The following is a 25,475-nucleotide window of genomic DNA, read 5'->3' on the forward strand; positions in this document are numbered from 1 at the left end:
GGAGAAATTACTGGAGGTTTTGTTGCTACTTAGACAGTTCTTTAATTAATTTTAAACTTCAATGTCATGATATTTAAGAATGAATATTATATGTTTGTTGAACGATTTTGTCTGAACATATACATAAGGTTTAATTTAATCATTTTCTCTTTCATGCATCAATCTCATATATAAGAAGAACTAGATGAAAGTTACGTGGCAAGCCACGTACATATTAGTTTTATTTAAGTTCTAGTGTTTTTTTTTAAGAATTCGGCAACTAAATGTAAATTATTTTTTAAATGATTTGCTTTATAAAAGTAAACTTGTTAAGAATGCCATAATTGTGTATATAAAGCTATGATATACACATTGTTATTAATAATAAACATTAAATTTATCTCAATATATTCATACTCATAACAACATATGACTTCAACATTTACTCTTTGTTTCGGGAAAATTAAAAGGATCAATATATGCGTTTTGAAAAATTTAAAAGAAATATTATGTAACGAAAATGAATGAAAAAATATCATCTTAAATCAGAAGAAAAGAATTATTAGTTAAAATTTCAATATAAAAAACCTTATGAAAAATAAAACTAAGCTTAGAGTTGTATTTATTTTACAAAATAGCTTCTTGTAAGAGAAAACTACATCCATTTCATTCATGTAGTAACTATTGCAGTACCAATACAATAATGGCAGCTGCAAGGCATATCCTAGTCCGAGAATAATATTAGCAGTAGTTCTAACAAAATAGTTTCAATATGTAATGTAATTTATTTCTATATTACACACAAATAATAACAATGTGTCCAATAAGGGTGAATGTATGTAGATTGAAGCGAGATTGTCACACTTAGATCATTAGCTACAAGAATCTCAGTTATGGGATTTTTCTTACTTTGTATTAGTAAATGAACAAGCAAGTCATTAATACCAACAAAAAATATGAAAATCAAAATAGGTTCTACTTATGTATGTCCAGTCCTTGAAGAATCTTCTTCCAAAGAAAGCAATAATACAAATTTTGGGTTTATACTACAAATCTTTGAAAGAAAGAACATTAAAAACCATAACAAAATCAGGTTAGATTATCTAAAAGGAAAATCTCAAGTTATTGTTGGATCAAAGGTGATGAAAATCTAATTTACATACAAAAGTTAATTTGTTTACTTGCCAGAAATCGGCATTCTTACCAATATCTTTATGAATTTAGTAAGATTATAATTATAACAACATAGATGACAATCAGAAAATAAGGAGCTACTTTTTCAGCTGAGGCATCCTTTTCCTTATTAGGAGGCAAGAACGACAAGCAATGAAGTAGCCCCGAAAGAATAATCTTAAGCTTTCCCTTTTCTTGAAAATAAAACTTGTTCATCTGCAACATAGCCCCGTAGTTGTGAAAAATCTCTCCTGAACCAAACAATAAAAAGTCTTAAAAGAACTGGCAAATGGAAAATAGGCTAGTTGGTGAGATAAATAATGGAGTTAGCTGATGATCTAACAAAAAGAACATGATCCCTTGCCTAATAATATAATGAATGCAATTGAATCAAAGAAACATAAAAAGACAAGTCAACAAACATTTGGGGTACGGGAATATTGTCCGCTAAGAACCGGGTAATCTTCTGACAGTATATCAATGTTTGAAATAAGAGTTTTGAGGCGGAAAAAAATCGAACAAGGCATAGCCTTGATATGCAGGAAGGAGGTGTATACCTTACACGATGGTGAAGCATTATGAGAATGTGCAGTCCAGATGTAGCTCGAATAATAATGGATTACATATTAACGGGCAACGATGAACAGCTTCAAGAGATAAAAAGATCTGATATAAGACAACCTTGTTGTTGGAAGCTAATACAAGGCAAGTGTTCCTTCTCGTAAGAGAGTCTCTACTGGAAATAGATAAACGACTTGTGGAAGAGAAGTTCAAAGGTTGCAGAAAATGAAGATATGAAACCGCCATTCATATTTCATATCATATTATTAACCATTTTTCTTTTTGTTTTTGTTGGGAAAAAACAGGAAATTATTTATATATATATATATATATATTAGATTTCCAAGAACGAAAACCCTAAATGAAAATTGAATGAAGAGGAAGAAAGGCATACCTCAATGGCTCAAGTTTTTTCAGTTTCAGGCTTTAAAGACAGAGAGGAGCGGCGTGAGAGTGCGAAACACATTACAAGTAACATCTAGAAATAATAAAATGATCAAATACAGTAAATGTATTGTATGTATATAAAACGATACCTTTCAAACAAAGAAATAAAGGTAAATGATGAGATTCACCATTGGAGTGACTTTGAGAATTCAAGGAAGGAAGTAAGAGAATGGTAGTATAATCGGTTTGTCTTTGTCAAAAATCAGAAATAATTAAAAGAGAAAGAAAATATGAATTGGCCGAGAATCCCTAATTTAGAATATTAACGATGAAATTGGTAAAAAAATAATAACATCTATAAAAGAAGGAGCTTCATTGAAGAGTAAAAGGAAAAAAGAAACAATGTTTTGCTCCTTTCTCTGTCGAGCTTTCAACTTTTTGCTTTATTATTCAAATATTGATGGTTAACCTTCACCGTCGTTAAAAAAAAAGAAGGAAAGAGGATTTGTTAGAGAGATATGTGGGTGAGATATTTTTTTTTTAATTTAAAAAAAGATTGTTTAATTTTTTGGGTTTAATTATTGGATTTATTTATTTTTTAACGTTTAACGTTAACAGTCTGTTAAGTTAATCGTGTAAGGCTAAATAAAAAAAAGAATCGTTAAACCAAGAATCGTTAAACCAATAATTGCCGTTAGATAGGCACTTTTAATATATAAAGATATCATGTTTGTTGGACGATTTTATCTGAACATAAGGTCTTAATTATTTTCTTTTTTCTCTTCAAAAGGTCATTTTTAGTACTTAATTTATTGTAAGTTTCAATACCAATATATATATTTTGTATGTCTGTTGACTGTAACTCCGAATTACACGAGGATTGTTATAAGGTATAGTGTGTTGTTTGTTGACTGAAATTCTTTTCAATTTAATTTATACAATTATATATCCTTTCATAATAAAAATAATAATAATAATTGAAAAAAACCTTCACTCCATAGATTTTATTCTAAATTTAGGGAAGGCCTTTTTTTTTTGGTTACATTTATGGGTATTACTAATATATTTCATATATAATGAGTGTTACATTGAACAAATGGCTAACAAGTTTAGCACATTTGTGTTGTCGGGAAAATTAGTTGTAGTTATGCTGTGAAAATTGAGAAAAAAATTCGAGTAGAGTGTTTGATAAATTATAAATTTTAAAGTGTTGTGAGTTGTTAAGATTTTATTATAATGTTAATGATTGGTAATGTTATAATCTAATCACAAATATATAAAAACTTATGTTATATAATTTTTTTTATTTTTTTTATATATTTTATTCTAAAAGTATAAATTTATATGTATTTGATAAAAATAAATTATATTTTTATAATATGTAATAAATAAATAAAATTTAAAAACTTAAATATATAAGAAACTCTAAGTTGATGTGAAATGTTAATATTAAAAATACAAAATAAAAAATATTTTTTAAGACAAAATAAAAAAAAAAATAAGAGATTTAAATATTATTTATTTAAAATATTTTGTTTTATAATAAATAATAAGTGGATAAATTTTTAGTATAATTAATAAATTTATTAATAGTCTTTTAATCAAATAGGTTTTGAAAAAGTATAATTGTATCAGTTTTAGTTTTTAATTGTAGCTTCTTTATAATTCTTCAATAAGTTATTTTTGAACTGTTTATTAAATATATTTTTATCACATCTTTTTCAAAAAGTAACTTTTAATTTTTTTAAAAAATTGTGCCAAACGGGTCGGCCGTTACAATAGTCTGTTGATTATGCATCCAACTCATCACATTTATCCCACTTATCAACATGAGATTGACAACTTGACTTCTATACCCTTAACCAAAGCCTATAAATAGTTTGTTGTGAATAATCACTTATCAAGAATACTAAATTTTAATGTTTTATATATCGCGCTTACATGTCGTGTTTTTGTGCTAAAAATTTATGTTTTTGTGCTTTTTATGTCATGTCGTGTTTAAGATTATATTATTTGTGCTATGTATCTGGACTCATATTTATTCGTGTCGTGCCGGACCCGAACTCATATTCTTTCGTGTCGTATCGTTCTCATATTTACCTGTGCTCGTGCCAATTTTGTACTGTGAAAAAGTCTAACCCAAATTAGTACAACTTTAATCGCAAGGCCCTACCACCCTATGAGTAAGACTAATTTCACATTGAGATTAATCTGAATCAAGTAAATTTGGTGTTCATTGATTTTACTTTCTAGCATTTGTTTCAATCACAATGTGTTTGTTAATTGTTGTTTATCTGTTAATCTTTGTTTACCATTTGTTTGATCATTGTTTGAATGTGGATTGTGTTGATTAGATCCTAATATAAAGATTGAACTTCGAGAAAAAAGTGAGGTCAACAATTGCTCAATCTTGAAAAGCTGAATTTCTAATATTCCAAACCTTATGTATCCAAGGTTAATCCACCAATTTTGTTACTCATATATATATGCATTGAACCTATTCCACATAAGTATGTACTTTTATAAACTTATTAATTAAGCAACAAAAAATAAATTAATAAAATTATAAGTTTGGGGTGATTGCACCGCCCAATTCCGAATCTTTGAAATCATTAATTAGTGGTCGTGGCGGTTAACTTAAATATATTTATTTAATTTAAGATTTCAAAATATTCCCATACAATATTTGATATATATAACCATTTAGCAGTCAAACTAAATTTATAATTACTTTTGCAAATAAGCATTGTTTATCCCATACATATATCGATTGCAGAATATAATTTGTTTTCATACTAAATCTGATTAGAAACTGCATGTTTGAAAAAGTGAAATAAATGAAAACTATATATTCTTTTTTTGCAACAAAATATTAGACTTGGGATCATTTCCCTAATATTATACTTACCTAATAATTTCTTTACTAGAAGCTACTTACCTAACTTCTACTTATATATATTTGACAAAGCAGTGTAGGAATTGTATTATATTAAAATTAAATGCACATAATATAGAAGCATATAGCATAAATGAATAAATTCATAAGCCTTTCATTGATGTTATCGCGTGTAATAATTTTCTTTTTGAAAGAACCCAAGTTCAAATACTAGGAAAGAAAGATGGGAATGATCAGAGGGAAAATTTTCTCTTTATTTGAGAGTCTCATATTGATAATGTATTGAAATTAAATACTATATATAAGATGTATGAGCTACTCCTCTCATTATTAATTGGATTTGAGATAGAACTTCATGCACCTTACCATACACTCACCTATTTTATTACCTTAACCATTTTCCCAAAAAAACGTACTAGCAAAATCTCTAGAGAATCTAGCTCTTTCTGCTAAAAAGAAAGACTAGTACACGCTTAACAAAGAAAAGATTACAACAATGAAAACTATTAATAAGATCTAAGATAGATAAAGATAAATCTAAAAGTTGCCAGTAAATAATGCGCTTCCTCTGATCCAAAGCTTGGACTGCTACTTTAGAATCCGAGATTATATGAATTTTATTCCAATCGAGTGTAATAATTATAATAAATTATTAATTTTTGTAAAAAAACTATATTTTTAAATTTAAATCATTTTTTACATTTTATAGTGTTTTATAAAAACAACACAAAAATAATATGAAAACTATATAAAAGTAACAAGAAAATAACATCTAAACAACAAAAAATAACATACAAATAACAAAAAATCAACAATAAATTAACAAAAATACAACATAAAAATATATCAAAAGACTATATTTTTTATAAATAAAATCATATTTTTTTTATTATTTTTATGTATTTGTAAAACAATTCCCATAAAATTAGAAAGACCGTAGTCATATCTAATTATAAAAAAGTGAATATAAATCTAATGTATATAACTAATGACTAGAGACTCAGTTAGTTATAGATATCAGGAGAATATTAATCTCTAACCCCGGACCCATACACATGCCCAGATGCAAGCTCCATACCCAAATCACAGCCCTAGATCCGACACAGACTCCACCCAACTCCCATCCCATCATTAGATCGGCCTTCGACCCCCACCCTGACTCCGGAGCCAACCCCCAACCCTGAGCCCGGACCCAGACTCAGCCTTAACCACGACCCCTAACCTTAACCTAAACCCCATCCTCAGATCTCAATCCCTGTCTCGGACCCGAACCCAAACCCTGACCCCAGACCTGAACCCTAGCCCCTGGCCCCAGCCCCCAGCCCCAAACTTCAAATCCTTAGACCTCAAACCCCAATTTCGAGATCATCTCTATTATAACACAAGCTAATACGAATTATGTCTTATGTATTAAATATTAAAATAAATACAATATATATAAAGTTCTATCAGAAAATATTTTTTTTTATTTATTACAATATCATTCTTTATAGGGCTTGTCAAATAAACCATGTATATATTTATTATGTAACATAGGCACTAAAACATTTTTGACATGTAACCGTAAATGACATGAGATTTTTGTAATTTTTTAAAAGATTATGAATAATTCAGGATGCCTATCTAAGTCAAGATTCAAACAATTTATATTAACTAGAAGAAATGTTATTTTTGACAGTGCAGTTACTACTATGCTGGTAAAAAATAAATTGTGCTGCCAAAAAAGTCAAAGTTTTACCAGCACACATTTACAATTGTAAAAGTCTTATTTTTCCTAGTACATTTACGTGCTGAGAAAAGTCATTTTTGCCAACATTTTTTATTTTGTACTGGCAAAAATTCTAATACCAATGTTAATTTACCAATCCTTTTTACCACCACATCAAAAGTAGGATTATAAGATATATTCTCTGTTATATATATTTTGTATAAATATGACACACTTTTAAGACACCTGATTTTGTTAGTTGTGACAAGTCATTGTCGATAGTAATATTTAGATTAATGCAAGTAAATAGAAGTTTAAGACAAACAATTGATATAATTTGTTAATTTAAGATAAATGCTAAAGGGCACCAGTGGTGTCTAGCACCCTCCTATGTGTAAGTATCGCTATTGGTCCAACTAAGTATCGGTAGCCATGTAATTTAATATAATAGTTTTTAAGGAATATCGCTAATCAATCGCAACGTGACATGTCGAGAAGGTGCTAGGCACCACTAATGCTTTATAGCAATGCTCTTTGTTTAAAGGTACCAAAACGAGAAACTTCTAGAGGCTCTCAAAGCCGCACCTATCTATTAATCTGTTATTGATTTCCATACAGCTACTTTAATTAGTGCTCAAAGAACTAATTAAGGCAGCACTCCTCCCAACTTTATATAATAATTGTTAAATTATAGTCTAATATATATTATTCTTTTCTTATACAATATTTCTCTTTAATTAATTAGCATTTTATATTCCCTATATAAACGAAGGGAGAGATCCCTATATCTATCTTGCACATAATAATCTAGTTTCCTACTCAAGTAACTAGTAATATAATCCATACATTAATGGTTATACATGTGGACACGCCCAGAAACAACTTTACCATGAAACCATTGGTAGATTATTGTAGGAGCAAAGAAGAGCTGAGGAGTAAGTTCAAAAGCCAAGACATGAATGGAGATGGGAAACTGTCCAAGAATGAAATCAAGAAGGTGTTCAAGGATCTTGGCTCTTCTTCTGGATTTTACAGAGCTAACAGAGCTATGCACCGTGCTGACTCTAATCACAATGGCTACGTCGATATCAATGATCATAAAGAGTTGGAGGGCCTCGTTCAGTATGCATATCAACGTGGGTATAAAGTCTAAGTTTAATTATATGTAGCTAAAAGAGTATTCAGTGCCCTACTCTACACCCATGTGTTATGTTATCCATTTCTAGTGCCCTAAACCCTACACAAATAATTGTGACCTTAAACTCTCTTTTGTAACTATAAATAGTGTATATGTGTATGTGCATATATATATAAATATACATGTTTCACGTATATCCTTCTCTATCAACTATAAAATATTATTAAAAAATATATATAAAGATTAATTTGTCAAGATACATTATTTGAAGAAGCATTAAATAATAATCTGCAATTTGAGACTACCGTTGAGGAATATATAATCATTGATGGAGAAATGCTAAAGGGTATCATTTAGGAGTGTATATAGATTTTTGTAAACCGTCCAAACCGAACAATTAGTCCAAACCAAATCGAGATAACCCGACGAAAACAAATCGAAAAACCCGAGAAAAATACAATCCTGTCCAATCTTTATATTGAGCAAGTTAAAAATAATACTAACACGCACAATCAACCCGAACTAACTCGACTAACCCGATTAAGAGAGTTTTTTATATATATTTATATATTTTAACTATACATATTTATATAATTATATAATTTATATAATTATTTAAATAATTATAAAGTTGAAACTAATATTTTTTTATGGTAGTTGATTTGAACTTTAAATTTAATCTATATATATATTTGTCTCATTATTACAACTAACTAAGATATAATAATTGAATGTAAACAAAATATAAATATATATTAGTGACCATTTTCATTGGGCGGGTTACTAATTTATTTTTTTTTTTAATTGGGCGGGATGCACTTAAATTTTTGTAACCCGATCTTTACATTGGGTTGAATAAAATGTAATATAAACCGACCAAACCGACCGACGTACACCCCTAGTACCAGTGGTCCCTAGCATCCTCTTATGTATTAATATCATTATTGGTCTAACTAAATATCAGGTCTCATATAGTTTAATATAATAACTTATTTTAGGGAGTATCGCTAGCTAATCACAATGTGACATTCGAGAAGGTGCTAAACAGCACTGATACCTAATAACAATGCTCTTATTTATGAGGCTGTTAAAGAATTAGTTTGACTTAAAAAATTTACATAAATATTAATGGCATTATTCTAAATATGAATAAACTGCTAATGAACATGTACGATAGCCAACAGTAAAGAACGTAAAAATCACAAGAAGATTAAGCATATATAAAGCAAAAATTCTAAATTTTGTGACCGGGAGAGACATGCTAGTTGATAAGATTACCACTTAAAACAACCTAGCAAATTCTTTCACAAAGATACCAGAAGCGAATTTGGAGAAGCACGTCAAGAACATGTGATTAATAGAAATGTATTTGTAGTTATATTTGTTCAAGTGGAAGTTTATTGGAGTTTTATTCTCTAACTAAAAAATTTTCCATGTAATCTCATTATTTAACAATAAAGGAGAAATCTTTTACGACTCTCTATCAATTGCTTATTCACACTTCTACAATTTTGGTTATTAAAGATGCTTATTTTTATTGAAAAATTAAAAAGAGACACTAAAAGGTTGTTTATCAGCTAAAGGGGTTTAACACCCTATAGCGTCGGTTATTTGAAAATAACCTACACCGTATGGGTCACTTATGGCCTCGATTATTTTCTTATAATCGATGTCATAGGGTGTTAAAACCCTATTTTGTCTTCCTTCTAGCTCACTTTATCTTCTTTATTCCCACAAAAAACCAGAGCCAAAATGGCCGAAACTCCAAACCCTCGCCCAACCACCCCCTTCCTTCCCTCACTTCTTGACTTTTAATCTGTTTTTAACCATTGTTTTTTAAATCTTGCATTTTTCATACTCAAAAATATATTACTGATGTTTGATCGTCTTTTTTTTAGTATTTTAGTGTAAACCGAGCTTAGAGGTAGTGGTTGTGGTGGTTGTAGCTTCGACTGCTAGTTTTGGTGGAGAAATCGTTGAATCTCAACGTCCATTAAAGTATAAATCTAATCTCTAATAATTTAATTATTTACATTGCTTTATCTTTTATTTTGTAATTTTTTTTAGAATTTTTCTTGATTGTTAAGATTGTGTTCTTGTAGTTGTGCGCGGTGGCTTGGTTTTGGTCGGTATTAGTTGCCGAATTTCGATAATAAGGTAAAAATCTAAACTTTAGTAGTATATATGTATGTATTTTGTGTTTTATTGACTATGTATTGTATGTACACATATTTTGTAATTGTATATGTATGTATAAAAATATTATAATTATATTGTATATACATTTTTTATGTATTGTATATGTATATATTGAATACTTTAAACTAATTGTTTTGTTAAATATTGTGAATAAGAATGAGATAGGAGAATATTAAAACAAAAGTTTAGAAATTAATTTTTAAAAAATTACTTTATAAACAAAATTTTAAAAATTAATTATATTTTTTATCATTTTTTATCAATTTTATAAATAAAAGTTTAGAAATTGAATCCCTACTTTAGCCGGATCGATTTGTTGGATAGAGAAAATCATGGGATCCTATATTCCAAACTCTCTAATTTATCTTTCTTCAAAAAAAAAAAAAAAAACTCTCTAATTTATCTCCTATATTGCCTCGATAGATGTAATTGTATTTCTCCTATAAATAGCGAGATCATATCACTGTTTAGGGTAGTAAGGTCATATCACTGATTAGGGATCCTTCTTTCACATTCTAAAAGAGCAATTACCCTGCAAAAATGTTTGTACGCTTTTTCAAGGATTATTAAGATCCAAGGTTAAGTATTTGAATATTTTTCTTGAAATTTTCAAGTTCATTATTTAATAGAATAATTTTTTTCATCTTTTAAACGAAAAATAGCCTCATGTTCTTTAATTTTCAATTCAAGAGATTCAATTTGATGAGACATTTATGAAAAATAACATGTATGAAGTAACATGTATCCACTTTTCATACATAGCCTTGTATGAAAAATAATAAGTTCTTCCTCTTTTTCTTTGCTTATTTTTATTTTATTTTTTTGAAAATCCCCAAATACAAGAGCAAGAGAATTCAAAGTCCTAATTCTATTATGAATGCTTGAAGAACAGAAACAATTGTCTAAGATTATCAAAATTGATGCCCATCTGCATGTAGTTTCAAGAGAAATGGGCTCGGTTCACGTCATCAAGTCAACTCCACACAAGTGTAAAGTTGACTTGGGGGCAAATGTTAACCTGAAAAATTTTCTTGTGACGTGGACATCATTGTTTGACACCTGACAAGAAAGATGTCATCTCGGAGTTGAGTAGTCCTTAGTCATAGTAGTCGACCTGGGAGGGGTACCTAGCCCTATGCCCATGTTGACTTTGAGAACTTCGGAATGAAAGTTTGGACTTTGATAACTCATTTCCAAATTACTATCTTTTACTATTCTGCAACATGAAGACATGGAGCAACCAAATCCAAGCCCCGATAGCTGAAAGTACACAAACTAGCACTTTGGAAGTCAACTTGGGCACCTAGGGTTTCACCCAGTGCCCAAGTTGACATCCTCAACTATGATTTCAATTTTTGGGACCTTCTTAGTGCAAATAGGTCAAACTTTGCATTGGGACATGAACTAGACATACTAAGAACATATTTGAGGCATCAGAATCAGATTCAGAGAACGTTCATTTTTTAGGACCCAAGCGCCCGATGCTCGGACACCCAGTGCTTGGGCACCCCAGCCCCCAAGTTGACAATCTATCAACGTAGGCCACTTCCAAGCATTAGATCAAAAATCTGACTCGTGCATCTTCTTCGTCTTCATTAAAAATGAGGAAATAGGTACTTTTGGGGAAAAAATAACCCAACTTGGGTGCCTGAACAAGGGCCCAGTCCCAGGTTGACACTTGGGGCTGGCCCAATGCCCAAGTTGACATTTATCAACCCGGGCTATTTCTAAGGATTTTTTTAGAAGTCTTCTAGGCATATTCTCCATTTTCAGTAAAGATTAAAATTCAACTATTTTCGGTGACTAAATGGAACTTCCAAATGGCCTTAAACTAGACTTAGCACCCATGTTGACAATAGACCCAGCACCCAGGTTGACATATTGTCAACCAAGGCCATTTTTAGTCAGTTTCCCAAAAAAATGTTCCAGGCATTTTTTTCGTCATCAGAAATAACGAAGATACAAGCAAACTCAGGGAGAAATCACAATCAACCTGGTGCACTGGTTTCGATCATTCAAATGTCAATTCTACTCTGAGAATTCTCTTCAAAATGGTCAAAAATAGGGTAGGTTACTGTTGGGTTTTATGCCTTAAATAAAACTCATTTTAATATAATCAGATTTACTTATTAATAAAGATCAGAAGTGACATTTTATGTTGCACGGTTCACATGATTTATTTCATGATTATATATATAATGTATGAATTCTATTTAAGTCCAAAACATATGAGTTTGTTAATGATTATAGTGTTGTCAGTACAGTGGAATATAATCTTAATTATATGTTCGAAAGTTTATTTCCTGATTTGTCAGAACACTGGATTTAGACTAGCATGGTATAATCAGCGATTAGTATTCTTACACCTTGGATAAGTGTTATGTCCTTTCCAGGGCATTGGCAAAGTTTACCAGTATCGGATGTATGGAGTATACATCGGAAGGGACCGATATTGAACTTTGATTAGATATATTAAAATTTACCGTAATATCTATTCAATTCAATATCACCTGTTGATCCTAGATCAAATGATCTTAATCTTGATATGTTTAGGTTCGATCTCAAGAGTATTATACATGTTCTTTGATTTGTTAGTTAAGCCTACTTTTGGGTCAGGGTGATACGTACATTTTGGGAACATGATAGTATGATTGAGTGGGAGCACTAACATAAATATAAAGTCTATAACTTCTATAGGAATTTAGAAGTGAAACGATGATATCCTTCGAGCTTGGCTAAACAGAGATAAATGGTGGAGATCTCATTTCACTTCGCTGAAATATCATTTATACGGAGCTAAGTATTTTAAGGATAAAATACATTGAAAGTGTAACGGTAACTTAGTGCCTATTCATTGTAGATCATCTATTAGAGGGTCATTGATCAAATTAGGATTATAACAATGGATAACTAATGACGTATCTATATCGTGAAACATATAGAGCGTTCTATATGACTGAGAGTGCAATTTCAAGTTCTAAGTATGGATTCAATAAGGAATTAATAAGTTAGGGAGTTTACTTGGTAAATTCGGTTCGACTTATTGGAAGCTCGGTTATATAGGCCCATGGTTCCCATACTAGTTAAGACCATACTGCTTGTAAGACTCAGTTAATTGATTTTAATTAATCAATTATAATTCTAAAGTTAGACTATGTCTAGTTTATGAATTTTCACTATGTTATGGCTTGATTGTGAAGAAATAGTATTTTGGGGTTTATTTGTTAATTAAGAGACTTTATGGAGTCTAATTAATAAATATTATAAATGACAATTTTATTTGATAGTTATTTTAATTATTAAATAAATAGTTTTGGCATTTATAAGGTTGAATTGGAAATATGGTATTATTGAAAAGAAGAATAAGTGGTTGAAATAAAGTGGCAAAATTGTAACTAGAGATTGGCTCACTTAAGTGTACGGCCAAGTGTGATTTATTGCTCAATATTTTATTCTTTTTTAATCCATTTAATTCAACCCTAACCCTATTGAAGAATAGTATAAAAGGAAGGTTATGGTCTCATTATCCAACTAATGTCTCCAAAGCTAAAAACCTAGATGAGACATCTTCCTTCTTCTTTCTTCTTCAATTCGAAACACTAAGCCTTTCTTCACACTAAATAATTCCGGCCATTAGTGAATGAGTGAGTGCTCACACACATCAAGTGGTATCTCGATCATAGTGTGTAAGACTGTAGGAGATTCCAAACAACAAGAAGGAGATTCAGCATCAAAGGAAGGAGAGAAAGAGATCCAGGTTCAGATCTTGGTGATGCTCTGCTACAGAAAGGAATCAAGGGCTAGAGATCTGAACGGAAGGAGTCATTATATTCCGCTGCACCCAATGTAAGGTTCACTAAACTTTATATGTGTTTATTTCATTGTTTTAGAATTCATATTAGGATGTTAATGAAACATACATGGTAGTAAATCTAGATCCTGGTAAAATATTTCCAAAAGTTACCTCATCCTCAATTTCTAGAACCTTGAAAGTATCAAACCGACATCTCAGAAGCCTTAAAATAAGCACCCAACACCCAGGTTGACAAATGGCCTAGTGCACTGGAATTTGCTTATGCGATTCTCATTTCGTCTCACCCGTTCATCTAGTTTTTTTACAATAACTAAGAGCCATGAAGTTAGAACATTAAAATTCATAACTTCATATTTTCACATTTCCGACAAGGTGATTTACTCGAAAATTGGGTAGTTTTGAGTCTCCCATTTTTGCAAAACAGCAACATCTTTGAGAAATAGTGACCAGCTTCCCCAGAACACAGAAATAGACTAAGTGATGTCAAAATATCACTTAGTCATTAGAAAATTCATTCCTGACATGTTTTCCCACTTACCCAGCATCAAGTTGACATCACTTGTCAACCTAGGCGCTAGGCCCAGAACAACCTTCAGTAAAATGGTCATAACTCACTCAATATTGATCCGATTAACGTGATTCAACTTGTATTTTGAAGCTATTTCAATGATTTATCAAGACATATCTCACATTTCAATCACAATTCTGAAGTTATTGACTCCAAATTTCACCCCCAAGGAAGTTATAAATTTAAGCTGCAACTTACCCGAAGTAAGTCCTGTTGTCGCGACTTGAACTCCAAAAATTAACTATCAATCTCATAAATTAATTTTTACCATTAGATCATCATCTACGGTCAAAAATAGCCAATTTGTATTTGGTCATATTTTTGGATTATTTTCTTCACATTTAATAGGACCTCATTCACCTATAAAATTAGAGCTCATCTAGCTCATTTTCCATATTCAGAAAATTAGTCATAAGGTCAGAGCATCTCTCTCTAGTTTCTGTCTCTAGAAATTAAAGCTTTTAGACTTAGCTATTTTTCTGTAATCCATCTCGTGAGAATAAAAATTCGAAGTAGATGTAGCTCTATTACTGTCGCGATACAAGGAGTGAACTACTATAAATTGATGTGTCTCTCTATTTATCCTTAACATATATCTCATTCTCGCCAATCTAACTAGCGAGTGTGGCTAAGGAATCTCTGTTCAGATTTCTGAGTCAACAAAGATTAAGTTAAAGAAAGAAAGATTAAGAAGAAATTAAGACAAGTTTTTTTTATGTGGTTGAAGTGTTAATGAGTCTTAGTTCACAAGTCACTATTATTAAGCTCTTGGCTATGAAGATTAATGTATTTTTTGGTTTTGGACTCTAAGAATTCCAACCCTTTGCATGGAAGGATAATGCCATATTTATAGGCATATATCTTTAATGGGTCGGACTAATATAGACCTATTAGGGTTATTTGAGTATAAAAAGTACATTGATGGGGTAAAATATAGTTATTTATCAATATAATTTGAGCTATTAGGTTGGGCAGGTGAGACCCAAGTTAGATGGGCTGCCTTCCGTACACGATCGTACTGTTGATAGTGGCAGGTGAAGCGTCAACTGTCGTTGGGAGAAAGGAATGCCAAACTAAAGAGTGTCTGCCCAAAAAGGTAATTTTCTTTTTGATGTGTGCCTCTCCAAGGCCTGACACAGGGGATTGTCAGATTTTTCGGGATCGTGTCAAAAGAGTGCCACATAATGGGCAATTTTCGGGACACTAAGTGATCTCAGATGCCCTTTTATATTTCGTTTCTAAATGACCCCTGAGTGTATCCTCCTTGAGTTCACATTGTTCATCTGCTAAGCGTAAAATTATTATCGAGGACTTGTTGTCCAAATTTATCACCGAGGAGTGATGCGAGAACCAGACTATTGATCCAATTTTGCCTGTTCTCGATGGATGGGCCGAGTAACTTATTATTTTGGGCCAAGGGAAAGGTCTGATTACCATATTGGGCTTTTGTGAAGGCCCCCTTTGTCTTTTATCCAAAATTACGAATAACAATTATATAATTAAAAGGGATTTTTTTAGGAATATACTATATTAGGTAAGTTTTTACAAAAATAACGTTAATAATGTATCACACACAAAATGACGTGACACGTCATCATCTCCTCCACGATTACCTGCAAACATAAACACAACTGTTAATCCTAAAAATAGAAAATTACCAAAAAAAACGGCAATTATATATACAAAAACTTAACATAACAAAAATAACGTTATTTTTGAAAATAATTGTCAAAATAAGGTGGCCCATGAAAATTTCCCTAATTAAAATTACTAGAAAATGTAAAACTAAAACTATATAATTATATATATAGTGTTTGATTTAAAAGTAAATACTCAAACTCTACTAACGGTAAAAAATTATATAAAAATAATTGAAGTAAAATACATATACTTTTTTTAAAAAAAAAAAAAAAAAAAAAAAAAGCACAAATTCAAGACAGAATATAAAAATAGGCGAACTCAAGTAAATCGAGGTACGAGTTTGAGTAGGACACAAAATAGTGAGACCACCATTACAAAAATGTTAAGCACAATCTTTATTTTATTTTTATAGCAGAGTATAACTTATATTTTGAAAAGCACAATAAAATGTGCCGAGCTAAAAAAAAATAGGCTCATATTAAAAAGAAAAAATAAATAAGTTAAGAAATATTTTTTTATATTTATTAATTAAAAATATATTCATATTATATTTCATTAAAATGTATCTACTTTCGTGATTGGGCTGCCCAATATACCTTCACCGTACACTTAATTATAGCACATAAGTTATAGTATAATCGAGACTTCATCTATAAAATGTGTATATCTTAAAAAAAAATATATGAAAATAAAAATTAAAACATACAAAATAAAATAAATATGTAATGTAATTTCTATATAAAAAAAAAAAGAATATATTTCTGGTCTTGTATAATTAATTGAAGGTTAATTAGTAATTTTTTTTCCCGAACTTTGATATATACTAAATCATACCCTGAACTTTTTTTGGCCGTTAAAAATTCTTCCTCTGAACTATTGAGATTGTTAGATTTAATGATTTTTGTCTAATTTCATTCAATTTTACTGTTTCAGTGATTGTTTATGTACTAAACCGTGTTTCCCAGACTTTGATATCTAACCAATCGTGCCCCTCAAATTTTGATATATACTAAATCATACCTCTAAAACTTTTTCATCCATGTTAGAATTTTTTTACTAAAATTAGACAAAAGTCCTTAAATCTAACAATCTTAATAGTTCAGCGAGAATTTTTAACGGCAAAAAAAAATTGAGAAGATGATTTAGTATATGTTTCGGAGGAAAAGTGCTAATTAGCCGTAATTGAAATTTGAATTTGAACTTTTTGTTTGCACTATCTGTGGATGGAGTCGATGGACTCGTGTTTTATCGTTACTCTTAATTTAATTGGATTATATTTAATCATTTCAATTATTAGATCAATAATATACAAATATATAATGGTAGAGTATGAGGTAGTAGAGGTTCCGTAATCATTTTAATTATTTAATCATTTCATAATACTTCCTCTTTACTATTTTTAGTGTTCTTAAATTTTTTATTTAAAAACTGTTTTTGTATTATGTTTTCAAATTCAATCTATGTAAGAAACAATTAATGGTTTGCTCTCATCATCTCCAATCCATGGGAAAACCTCTTTGCTACGGTATTTGTTTTCTCCTCTTTTATTCCTTCCTTTTCTAGGTTTGGAATTGGTACAGTTTGTCAGTTTTGAATTTGAATGCTGTTCTCGTTTGTTTTGTTATTAGATGCTGGGAAAATTCAAGAGCATGTTTGGTATTGTTTTCTGTTTTTTGTTTTAAAAAATTATTTTTAGAAATGAGAACAAAAAATAGTTTTTAAAGTTTTTAAAACACAAGTCACGTTTGGTTAGTGATTTTTAAAAACAATATGGACCAAAAGTGAATTGGTTTTTAAAACATTTTCAAAATTCTTGTTTTTTGTAACTTTGTTTTCTGAAAACTGTTTTTAAAAAAGCAAGGCCAAACAAGCCAAATTGTTTTTAAAAACAATTTTCTGTTTTTAAAAACAAAAAACAGTTTTTTAGTTATGATGCCAAACATGCACCAAGTTTCTCAAAGTTTTTTTGATAAAAGAATCTATGGTGTCTTCTCTGAAGTTGAAGCCACCCACATTGCTGATTCACCAATTTCCTCCTTGAAAATGAAAAATGAATTTGACTTGGTAATAATGTCTTCATTTGATTTATCATTTATGATTGTGTTAATAGTGTTTCTTATATCTGTAAATTACTTTTGAAAGGTGAGAGCTTTACTTGAAATGTTACAAGGGTTTTCTAGTTCCTTATTTTATTGGGACAATGATGGGAACCGTTTTCGTGCCAAGAGTGAAATGTATGTTGTTCAGACAAGAAGTGTTGAAGCCCTTATCGATCAACTTATGTATGCCGGAACTTGCTTGCAACTGGTGGGAAATGTGGTTGCTAAAGTTGAGAAACAGCCGGGATCTTCATCTTCTCCGCCTACTTTGACAGCATTTGCATCCTCTGCTTCTGCTTGGCTTTGTGTAAGTATCCGAAACTGAAACCTAATCATCGAATTCGAATAAAAGTATTGTGTTCATTTTAACTTTTTATTGTAATTTTCTTTCTTTATTTTGTATCAGAGATTACGTGATATTGCTCTAAAGGAACAAACGAAAATGAGCAATGCTGGAACTGGATTTAGTCCTACCTTGCTGGGATTGACAAATTCTTTATCCAGGTTTGTAATGATTGTTGATTCAGTGTTTTTTTTTTTTTTGATCAATGAACATTTCATAGAAAATAATTAGTTTAATACTTCCAATAAATAAGATGATAAATAATTCATATGTATATGCTCAACATCACAACTAATTTATGAGCATTGAGTGTCGAATATGAATTTGAGATATCTCAAGAAAACTTGATAACAAACTTGCAATATTCTCTAACAAAGGCTGTAGCTTAGAACAATACAAGGATCTCTTAGAGAAAGTAGAGACCAAAGCCAAACAATTACTCTCTATAAAACTCTTATCTGAGTCAGAGTCAGTGGTAATACTAATCCTAATTCTGGTTTATTTATTTCTTGTAATTATTATCTAAGTTTAAATTTGTTCTGTATTCTTTTGACCCAAATTGTTTTGTCAGTAAATTAACAAAAATAAGGTCTGTGAGTGGACACATTTTGTTTTTCTTTTCACAAAAGAGTTACCAGCATGGCTTTGTCTGTAGGTTGACATGCTTTATTAAGTATTATCTATGTTCTTTTATTTTCTTGACCGATCTTATATTTCTAGCATATGTTGCCTTCGGTTTGCTAAAATCGTCTTGCTTCCGTCAATGATTCATTAATTGAATTACGCAAGCAAGTGCTCTCTCGATTTGTTTTTGTTATGTAGATTGCTGATTACTGTTTATTGATATTAGCCTTTGCTCAGGTGCTGAGTACCTATTGCAGATAGTGCGTAGTGCTGTTCCTCAACTATTTTGCGACTCTAATTCTTCTGTTCCAGCAGCTGACATAGCAGTTCATATCCTTGATTATCTTTACAAGAAACTGGATGAAGTGTGTCTTGTGCAAGGTGGCGAGGTTGTGACTAGTTTCATGGCACGGCATTATGCTTTTAGCTATGTTCTCTTAATTAAGCAATCAAAGTTAATAATTTTTAACAATTTCAGGAGGAAAGATATCAGATGCTACTTTACATGTTTATTGGTAGTCTGTTGCCTTATATTGAAGGTCTTGATTCATGGCTTTTTGAAGGAACACTTGATGATCCTTATGAAGAGGTAATTGTATTAAAACTTTTTTTTTGTCCTAAAGTTATAACAATGTCATTTTGTTTTGGGCATTTGAAGGTAAATTTCTCTCATAATGTAGCACAAAAAAGAAGTATATAAATGAGTAATTCTTTTTTGAGTCCTGTGAGTGTGTGTTTGGTTATATTGATTACACATTTTTTTTATTAGATGAATGCTTTCTGCCTTGTAATATATCTGTACAATGTAAAGATTTTATTTCATCTGTGTGGACAGGGTATAGTTGGAGATGTTCTCTGTTTTAAGAATTTTGTTTTATAATTATATACTCCCTATACTTTGGTGATCTTGTTTTCTTCTAGCAGATGTTCTTCTTTGCTAATAGAACCACATCTGTTGATGAGGCTGACTTCTGGGAAAGGAGCTATCTATTTAGGCAAACACAGTGTCCAGAGTTAGATTCTAATATGACTACTTTAATTTCTTCCTGTGGCCTTGGTACTATGGTTAATGAAAAGAAGGAAGTTGGCCAAAGGGAACCCATCTCTATTTATATTTCTAAAGGGAAGGACCGGAACAATGCGGACCTTCTAGCATGCCCTTTGTTTATCAAGGACATAGCTAGGGAAATTGTTTCTGCTGGAAAGTCATTGCAGCTGATTCGGCATATCCCAATAGCATCCCCAGTAGTAGCTGGCAGAGGATATGAGTATGATGTTCATGCCAGTTTTAGCAATTTAAAAGATGATTGTTGTCACAGTCAAAGCATTGCTGGTTTAACATTGTCAGAAGTTTTTTGTGTGTCATTATCGGGTCTTATAGGTCATGGTGATCACATCTTCCGGTATCTTTGTCCAGATGACTGGCATAAGAACAATATTATTCGGTCACTTGGATATTCTATGAACAAAGAAAAAATTGGAGGCGATGAACATAAACTTTTGCCTGAGGCTTGCTCTGAAAAAATTTGGTATAAATATTTGGTTGATACACTATCTGAGAAGAAACTGAGTAATGTTGAAACTAATGTAGCTATCACAAGTGGAGAGAAAATGGCTGAATTTGATGCAAATAAATCACATCTTTTGAGAGCCTTCTCTCCTGAAAATCCTGTTATTACTGTGTGCCAAGAAATCCTTTCTAGGAATAAGGAGTCCTGGACAGTGTTAAATTTATCCAGAGATTTCTATCTGCCCCCTCTAAATGATGATGTCTTACGAAAGGCGATATTTAGTGAGAGTGACACATTTTCTGCAGTGGAAAAAACAGACTATATTTTTGGTTTCCAGTTTGGTGAATCTGAGTATCTTCGTACACAGGATGACTCTAAGATGTTGGAAACGTTGTTTCCTTTTCCTACTGTTCTTCCTTCCTCTAAGGTACCACTTTTTTTTTTTGTAGATTTCCTTTGTGGATTTTCATAATTGTTTTTATTGTTTCTTGGAAACAGGATAGTTCTCGTATGTCAGAGCTCTTACCTTTCCAGAAAAATAGCACCCTACCATCAACAGTTCTTAGCTGGGTTCAGAATTTCAGGCCTAAAAATAATGTACTTCCTGTGGTTATTATGCAAGAGTGCTTTACTGTGTATATCAAGAAGCAGGTAAAACTGGCACACTGAGCCAGACTTGGTGCCTTTTTGGGTTTGTTATTCATGGATTTAAAATTCACATGTTGTACTTGTAGGTGGACTGTATTGGCCAACATATATTGTCAAAATTAATGAATGATTGGAGGTTAATGGAGGAGCTAGCTGTTTTGCGTGCCATTTTTTTGTTAGGATCAGGTATTTATTTATTAAATTGAAATTCTTATTTTCTTTGTCTCCTAATGGGCATTGACACATTCCTTTCTCTCTGTAGGTGATCTGTTACAGCACTTTTTGACTGTTATTTTCAATAAGCTGGATAAAGGAGAAACATGGGATGATGATTTTGAGTTGAACTCTATTTTACAGGTGCAGTGACATATTTCTAACAATTATTGTGTGCTGTTAGAAGTAGGTTTAATGGAAGAGTTATTTACAGAAGTGCAAGAATGTTTCTGATAATTGTTATGACATTGCTTTTGTTTATTTATACATATTATTTTTATTTTTAAATTTCACCATTGTTATAATATTTTGTTATTATGTATATTATACAGCTATGTTTGAAAGGAAATAGAGTAAGGACTGTTGATGTTAAACTACTGACCCTAAGGGAATACATGTGTACTGTGTCATCTTAGAGAATCACTGTCTAAAATTTTCATATAATATAATTTTAGGGACTAGTAAATAACTTGGGATGAAGGTGTTCACTATTGTATGTCACTATGTTAATTGAATTAGATCATGTGACAGTGCTTGTAGTTTTTTTTTCTTACTCTGGCAGATCTTATATGTTCTGGCTGTTTTTCCATTTCTTTCACTCCTTTTAGTGACAATAACTGTACTTAGTACTGCAGGAATCCATAAGAAACTCTTCTGATAGTGTGCTACTAAGTGCTCCGGATTCATTAATTGTGTCCCTGACCAAACATCAGGATGTATATGGCGATCAGCAATCTAGTTCCCTTCCATCAACTCCTCACAAAAGGCGTGCACACACCTTTGGAATCGATGGCCTTGATTCAGTTAACTTTACATATAAGGTCTACTCTATTGATTGTTATGCTCTTTCTTGTAATCCATTCATGTTTATTAAATCAGTATGTATTTACATTGCAACAGGTGTCGTGGCCGCTTGAACTCATTGCAAATACCGAGGCAATAAAGAAGTATAACCAGGTATTGTTTCCAAATTTATTTTTAGTACCTATTTTTATGATCGAATTCTGTTCCAGTCAATAATGTTTTAAATACAATGTAGGTGATGGGGTTCTTGTTGAAGGTCAAGAGAACAAAATTTCTACTCGATAAAGCTCGGAACTGGATGTGGAAGGTTTATTTCTACTTGCCTGTTTTCTTGTTCACACTGTATTATCAAGGTGTATTAGCATGGATTTTGTAGTTCTTTTATGACATTAGTATATCAACTACTATTAGAATGTAAGGAATAATTGTGCTTGGGTTTTTCCTTCACTAAATATCAGCTGTCTGATGTCATTTGGCTTTTTCATTGATGTTTTTCTCCTTATATGCAGTGTAAAGGTGCTCCAACGAATCACCATAAGCATCACTGGTTGGTGGAGCAAAAACTTCTCCATTTTGTGGATGCTTTTCACCAATATGTGATGGACAGAGTAAGCTTTTGTGAAATTAACTTGAAACTTGGACTTTTTTAGTTGCAATCTATGGCCTGTAGGAGTGTACAAGATCGTCGTATTTTTTCTCTTTCGGGCTCGTCCCACATTTATGCTTGTCGTTTTGTTCACACTATGGCATGTAATGTATGTTCTAGCTTTTTGAACTTTTAAACTTGTAGTTAAAAAAGGAAAGGTTCCAGCTTACCTCTTACTATTTTCTCCAATAACTGTTGTTTGTCAAACTTCTACTGATGTACCTGTTTGGGTGCATTATATTTTGAGTATGTTTGATAAAAGGTTAAAATGTTAAATTTTTAATAGGATGTAGTAATCAGGTATATCACAGTGCATGGCAAGAACTCTGTGAAGATATGGCAGCTGCTCGTTCTCTGGATGAAGCGATAGAAGTACATGAATCCTACTTATTGTCAATTCGGCGCCAGTGCTTTTTAGTCCCAGATAAGCTGGTGGGTAGCTTTGATACTCTCTCTCTAACTGCCTGGATCTTGTATTGAGTCTAATTTTCATATTTTATTGTTTTTCTTTTGCACTCAGTGGGCTCTCATTGCGAGTAGAATCAACATCATTCTTGGATTAGCGTTAAATTTCTATTCCACACAGCAGACACTGAGTGGTGGACCAGTTTCTGCAATTAAGGCCAAATGTGAAATGGAAGTTGATCGTATTGAGAAACAATTCGATGATTGCATTGCTTTCCTCCTAAGAGTAACCTTCTTTCGTTTTCCTTGTTACGCCTCTACAGGTTTTTACTTTGCAAAATAGAAAATAAAAGAATGTGCTTCTCACATGTGGTGTTAATGCAGGTCCTTTCTTTCAAGCTGAACGTGGGTAACTTTCCCCATTTGACAGATTTGGTTACTAGAATCAACTATAATCACTTCTACATGTCCGATAGCGGTAACTTGATGAATGCCCCAAACTCTGAAAATGCTGCAAGAGGAAGAAAGTCATTTGTTGGCAGAACAGAGTGATTTGGTTAGTATTCATATTAGTGTCTTATTCAAATTAGTGTGAAGAAAGATCTCATGAGCCTGAGCTTGAGCGAAACAGTTTGCTCAACTCCGATTTGTAAGCTTTAAAAAAGAAAAGCTCAAGTAAATAATCAGTGTTATTGATTTTCAATAATGAAAATGAATTGTTGTTACACACTGATAAATAGATCAGCCTTTTACATACTACACAAGAGACTAAGAATTAGTTATAGAAATAGGTTGGTTAGTTACAGATGATAACTTGCAACTAACACTAACAAAATGCTAAAGATCCTATAACTAACTCTAAGATAGGGGAACCGTGTGCTTGAAATGGCCGTTGTAGGACTATCTGCGAGTTGGTCGATAGCAAGAACATGTTTCACTTGCAGCTGAGCTTGTAGAACCTTGTTCCTACCAAAATAAAGGTCAATATAAATGTGTTTGGTTCTAGGATGGAGAATAGGATTTGTTGCAAGCATAGTGCTTAGATTATCGCACCAGATGGTTGGAGTTGTGTGCAAAGGAAAGTTAGACAGTAGTGGTTGGAGCCAAGTGATCTCAGTCACAACATCAGCTAGATTGTGAAATTCAGCTTCAATTGAGGATTTTGAGATTGTTGCTTCTTAGACCTCCAAGCCACAAAAGATTTGATCCTTGGAAGACACTATAGCCATTGGTGGATCTTCGGTCATCAGGGTCTGAAATCCAATCAGCATCACAAAATGCTTCAATGTCAAAGTGAGAAGACATGGATGAAAGCCATAGTCAAGGGAACCAACCATATATCGTAAGATTCTCTTAACAACAACCTAGTGAGACTTAAGGGTGCTTCCATAGATTGAGATACCTTGTTAACACAAAATGCTATATCAGGCCGAGTGATGGTAGCATATTGGAGAGCTCTCACAACTCACCTGTACAAAGAGGGATCTAGAATAGGATTGCTCCCATAATGTGACAGCTTTAGACCAGTAGTCACTCTGTTGGACTTGCACCTTGCATTTTTGTTTTGTATAAAAGATCTTGTAAGTATTTTGTGTGAGATGGATGCACACCATCAATAGTGTGGAGAACCGAAATACCAAGGAAATAGCTACGTTCCCCAAGATCTTTTAAGGCAAGAACAATAATATTATCAAGAACAATAATATTATCAACTTACACTAACATAGAGGCAACATGGGTAGAAGTAATGTCAATGAAGAGTGAAGTATTAGTTTTGGCATAATTTAACTCAAACGTGACTAAGATCATCTCCAATGCAAAATATAAAATTTGTGCTAAATTTGGCACAAAATTTGAGTTTGTATTATATTTAGCCTACTATTTATAATCGTACTCCAATGTAAAAATGTAAAAAAAAAAAACATAATTATATTGATCATCATATTGTATTGAAAATATACAAACATTATTATTTTTTACTTTTTTATTGCTTAAATAATGGTAATATAGTAAATAAAGAAGATAAAGTTATGTAAAAGTCTATGAATCATAATAATTAGTGGCACTACAGTAAATAAAAAAAAGGTGGAATTTATTGTAGGTTAAATTTGGCACAAT

General features: G+C 31.5%; 1 protein-coding gene and 1 long non-coding RNA gene across 3 annotated transcripts; one reads left to right on the forward strand and one right to left on the reverse strand.

Annotated features, from left to right (window-relative positions):
• Nucleotides 1-934: 934 nt before the first annotated feature.
• On the reverse strand, nt 935-2,574 carry LOC115697064 (uncharacterized). The gene is made up of 3 exons (XR_004007868.2): nt 2,289-2,574; nt 2,108-2,191; nt 935-1,403 (listed from the first exon to the last, which is right to left on the reverse strand). It is a non-coding gene; the product is annotated as an uncharacterized LOC115697064 (long non-coding RNA).
• Nucleotides 2,575-17,990: 15,416 nt separating this feature from the next.
• Nucleotides 17,991-25,033, forward strand: LOC115697029 (uncharacterized). Of its 2 annotated transcripts, XM_030623925.2 has the most exons (16): nt 17,991-18,128; nt 18,207-18,470; nt 18,570-18,667; nt 19,357-19,519; nt 19,609-19,719; nt 20,055-21,068; nt 21,140-21,292; nt 21,376-21,475; nt 21,552-21,646; nt 22,138-22,323; nt 22,403-22,459; nt 22,542-22,613; nt 22,816-22,914; nt 23,253-23,384; nt 23,473-23,643; nt 23,742-25,033. In XM_030623925.2, the coding sequence occupies exons 1-16, from the start codon at nt 17,994-17,996 to the stop codon at nt 23,907-23,909; spliced, it is 3,018 nt and encodes a 1,005-aa protein (XP_030479785.2). In that variant the 5' UTR covers nt 17,991-17,993; the 3' UTR covers nt 23,910-25,033. The 2 variants fall into 2 exon arrangements, 1 of the variants encoding a protein (XP_030479785.2); XR_004007859.2 differs by lacking the exon at nt 23,742-25,033 and having other exon boundaries at nt 23,239-23,384; nt 23,473-23,613.
• Nucleotides 25,034-25,475: the final 442 nt, after the last annotated feature.

This window comes from Cannabis sativa, chromosome 7, assembly GCF_029168945.1.
Source record: "Cannabis sativa cultivar Pink pepper isolate KNU-18-1 chromosome 7, ASM2916894v1, whole genome shotgun sequence".
NCBI lineage: Eukaryota > Viridiplantae > Streptophyta > Magnoliopsida > Rosales > Cannabaceae > Cannabis > Cannabis sativa.

Excerpts from the sequence above, each read along its gene's own strand:
- LOC115697029 (XM_030623925.2), top strand. The coding sequence starts at position 17,994 with ATGATGCCAAACATGCACCAAGTTTCTCAAAGTTTTTTTGATAAAAGA. Across the intron at positions 21,476-21,551 it reads CATTTTTTTGTTAGGATCAG|GTGATCTGTTACAGCACTTT; the intron begins GTATTTATTTAT and ends TTCTCTCTGTAG. Across the intron at positions 23,385-23,472 it reads TTTTAGTCCCAGATAAGCTG|TGGGCTCTCATTGCGAGTAG; the intron begins GTGGGTAGCTTT and ends TTTTGCACTCAG.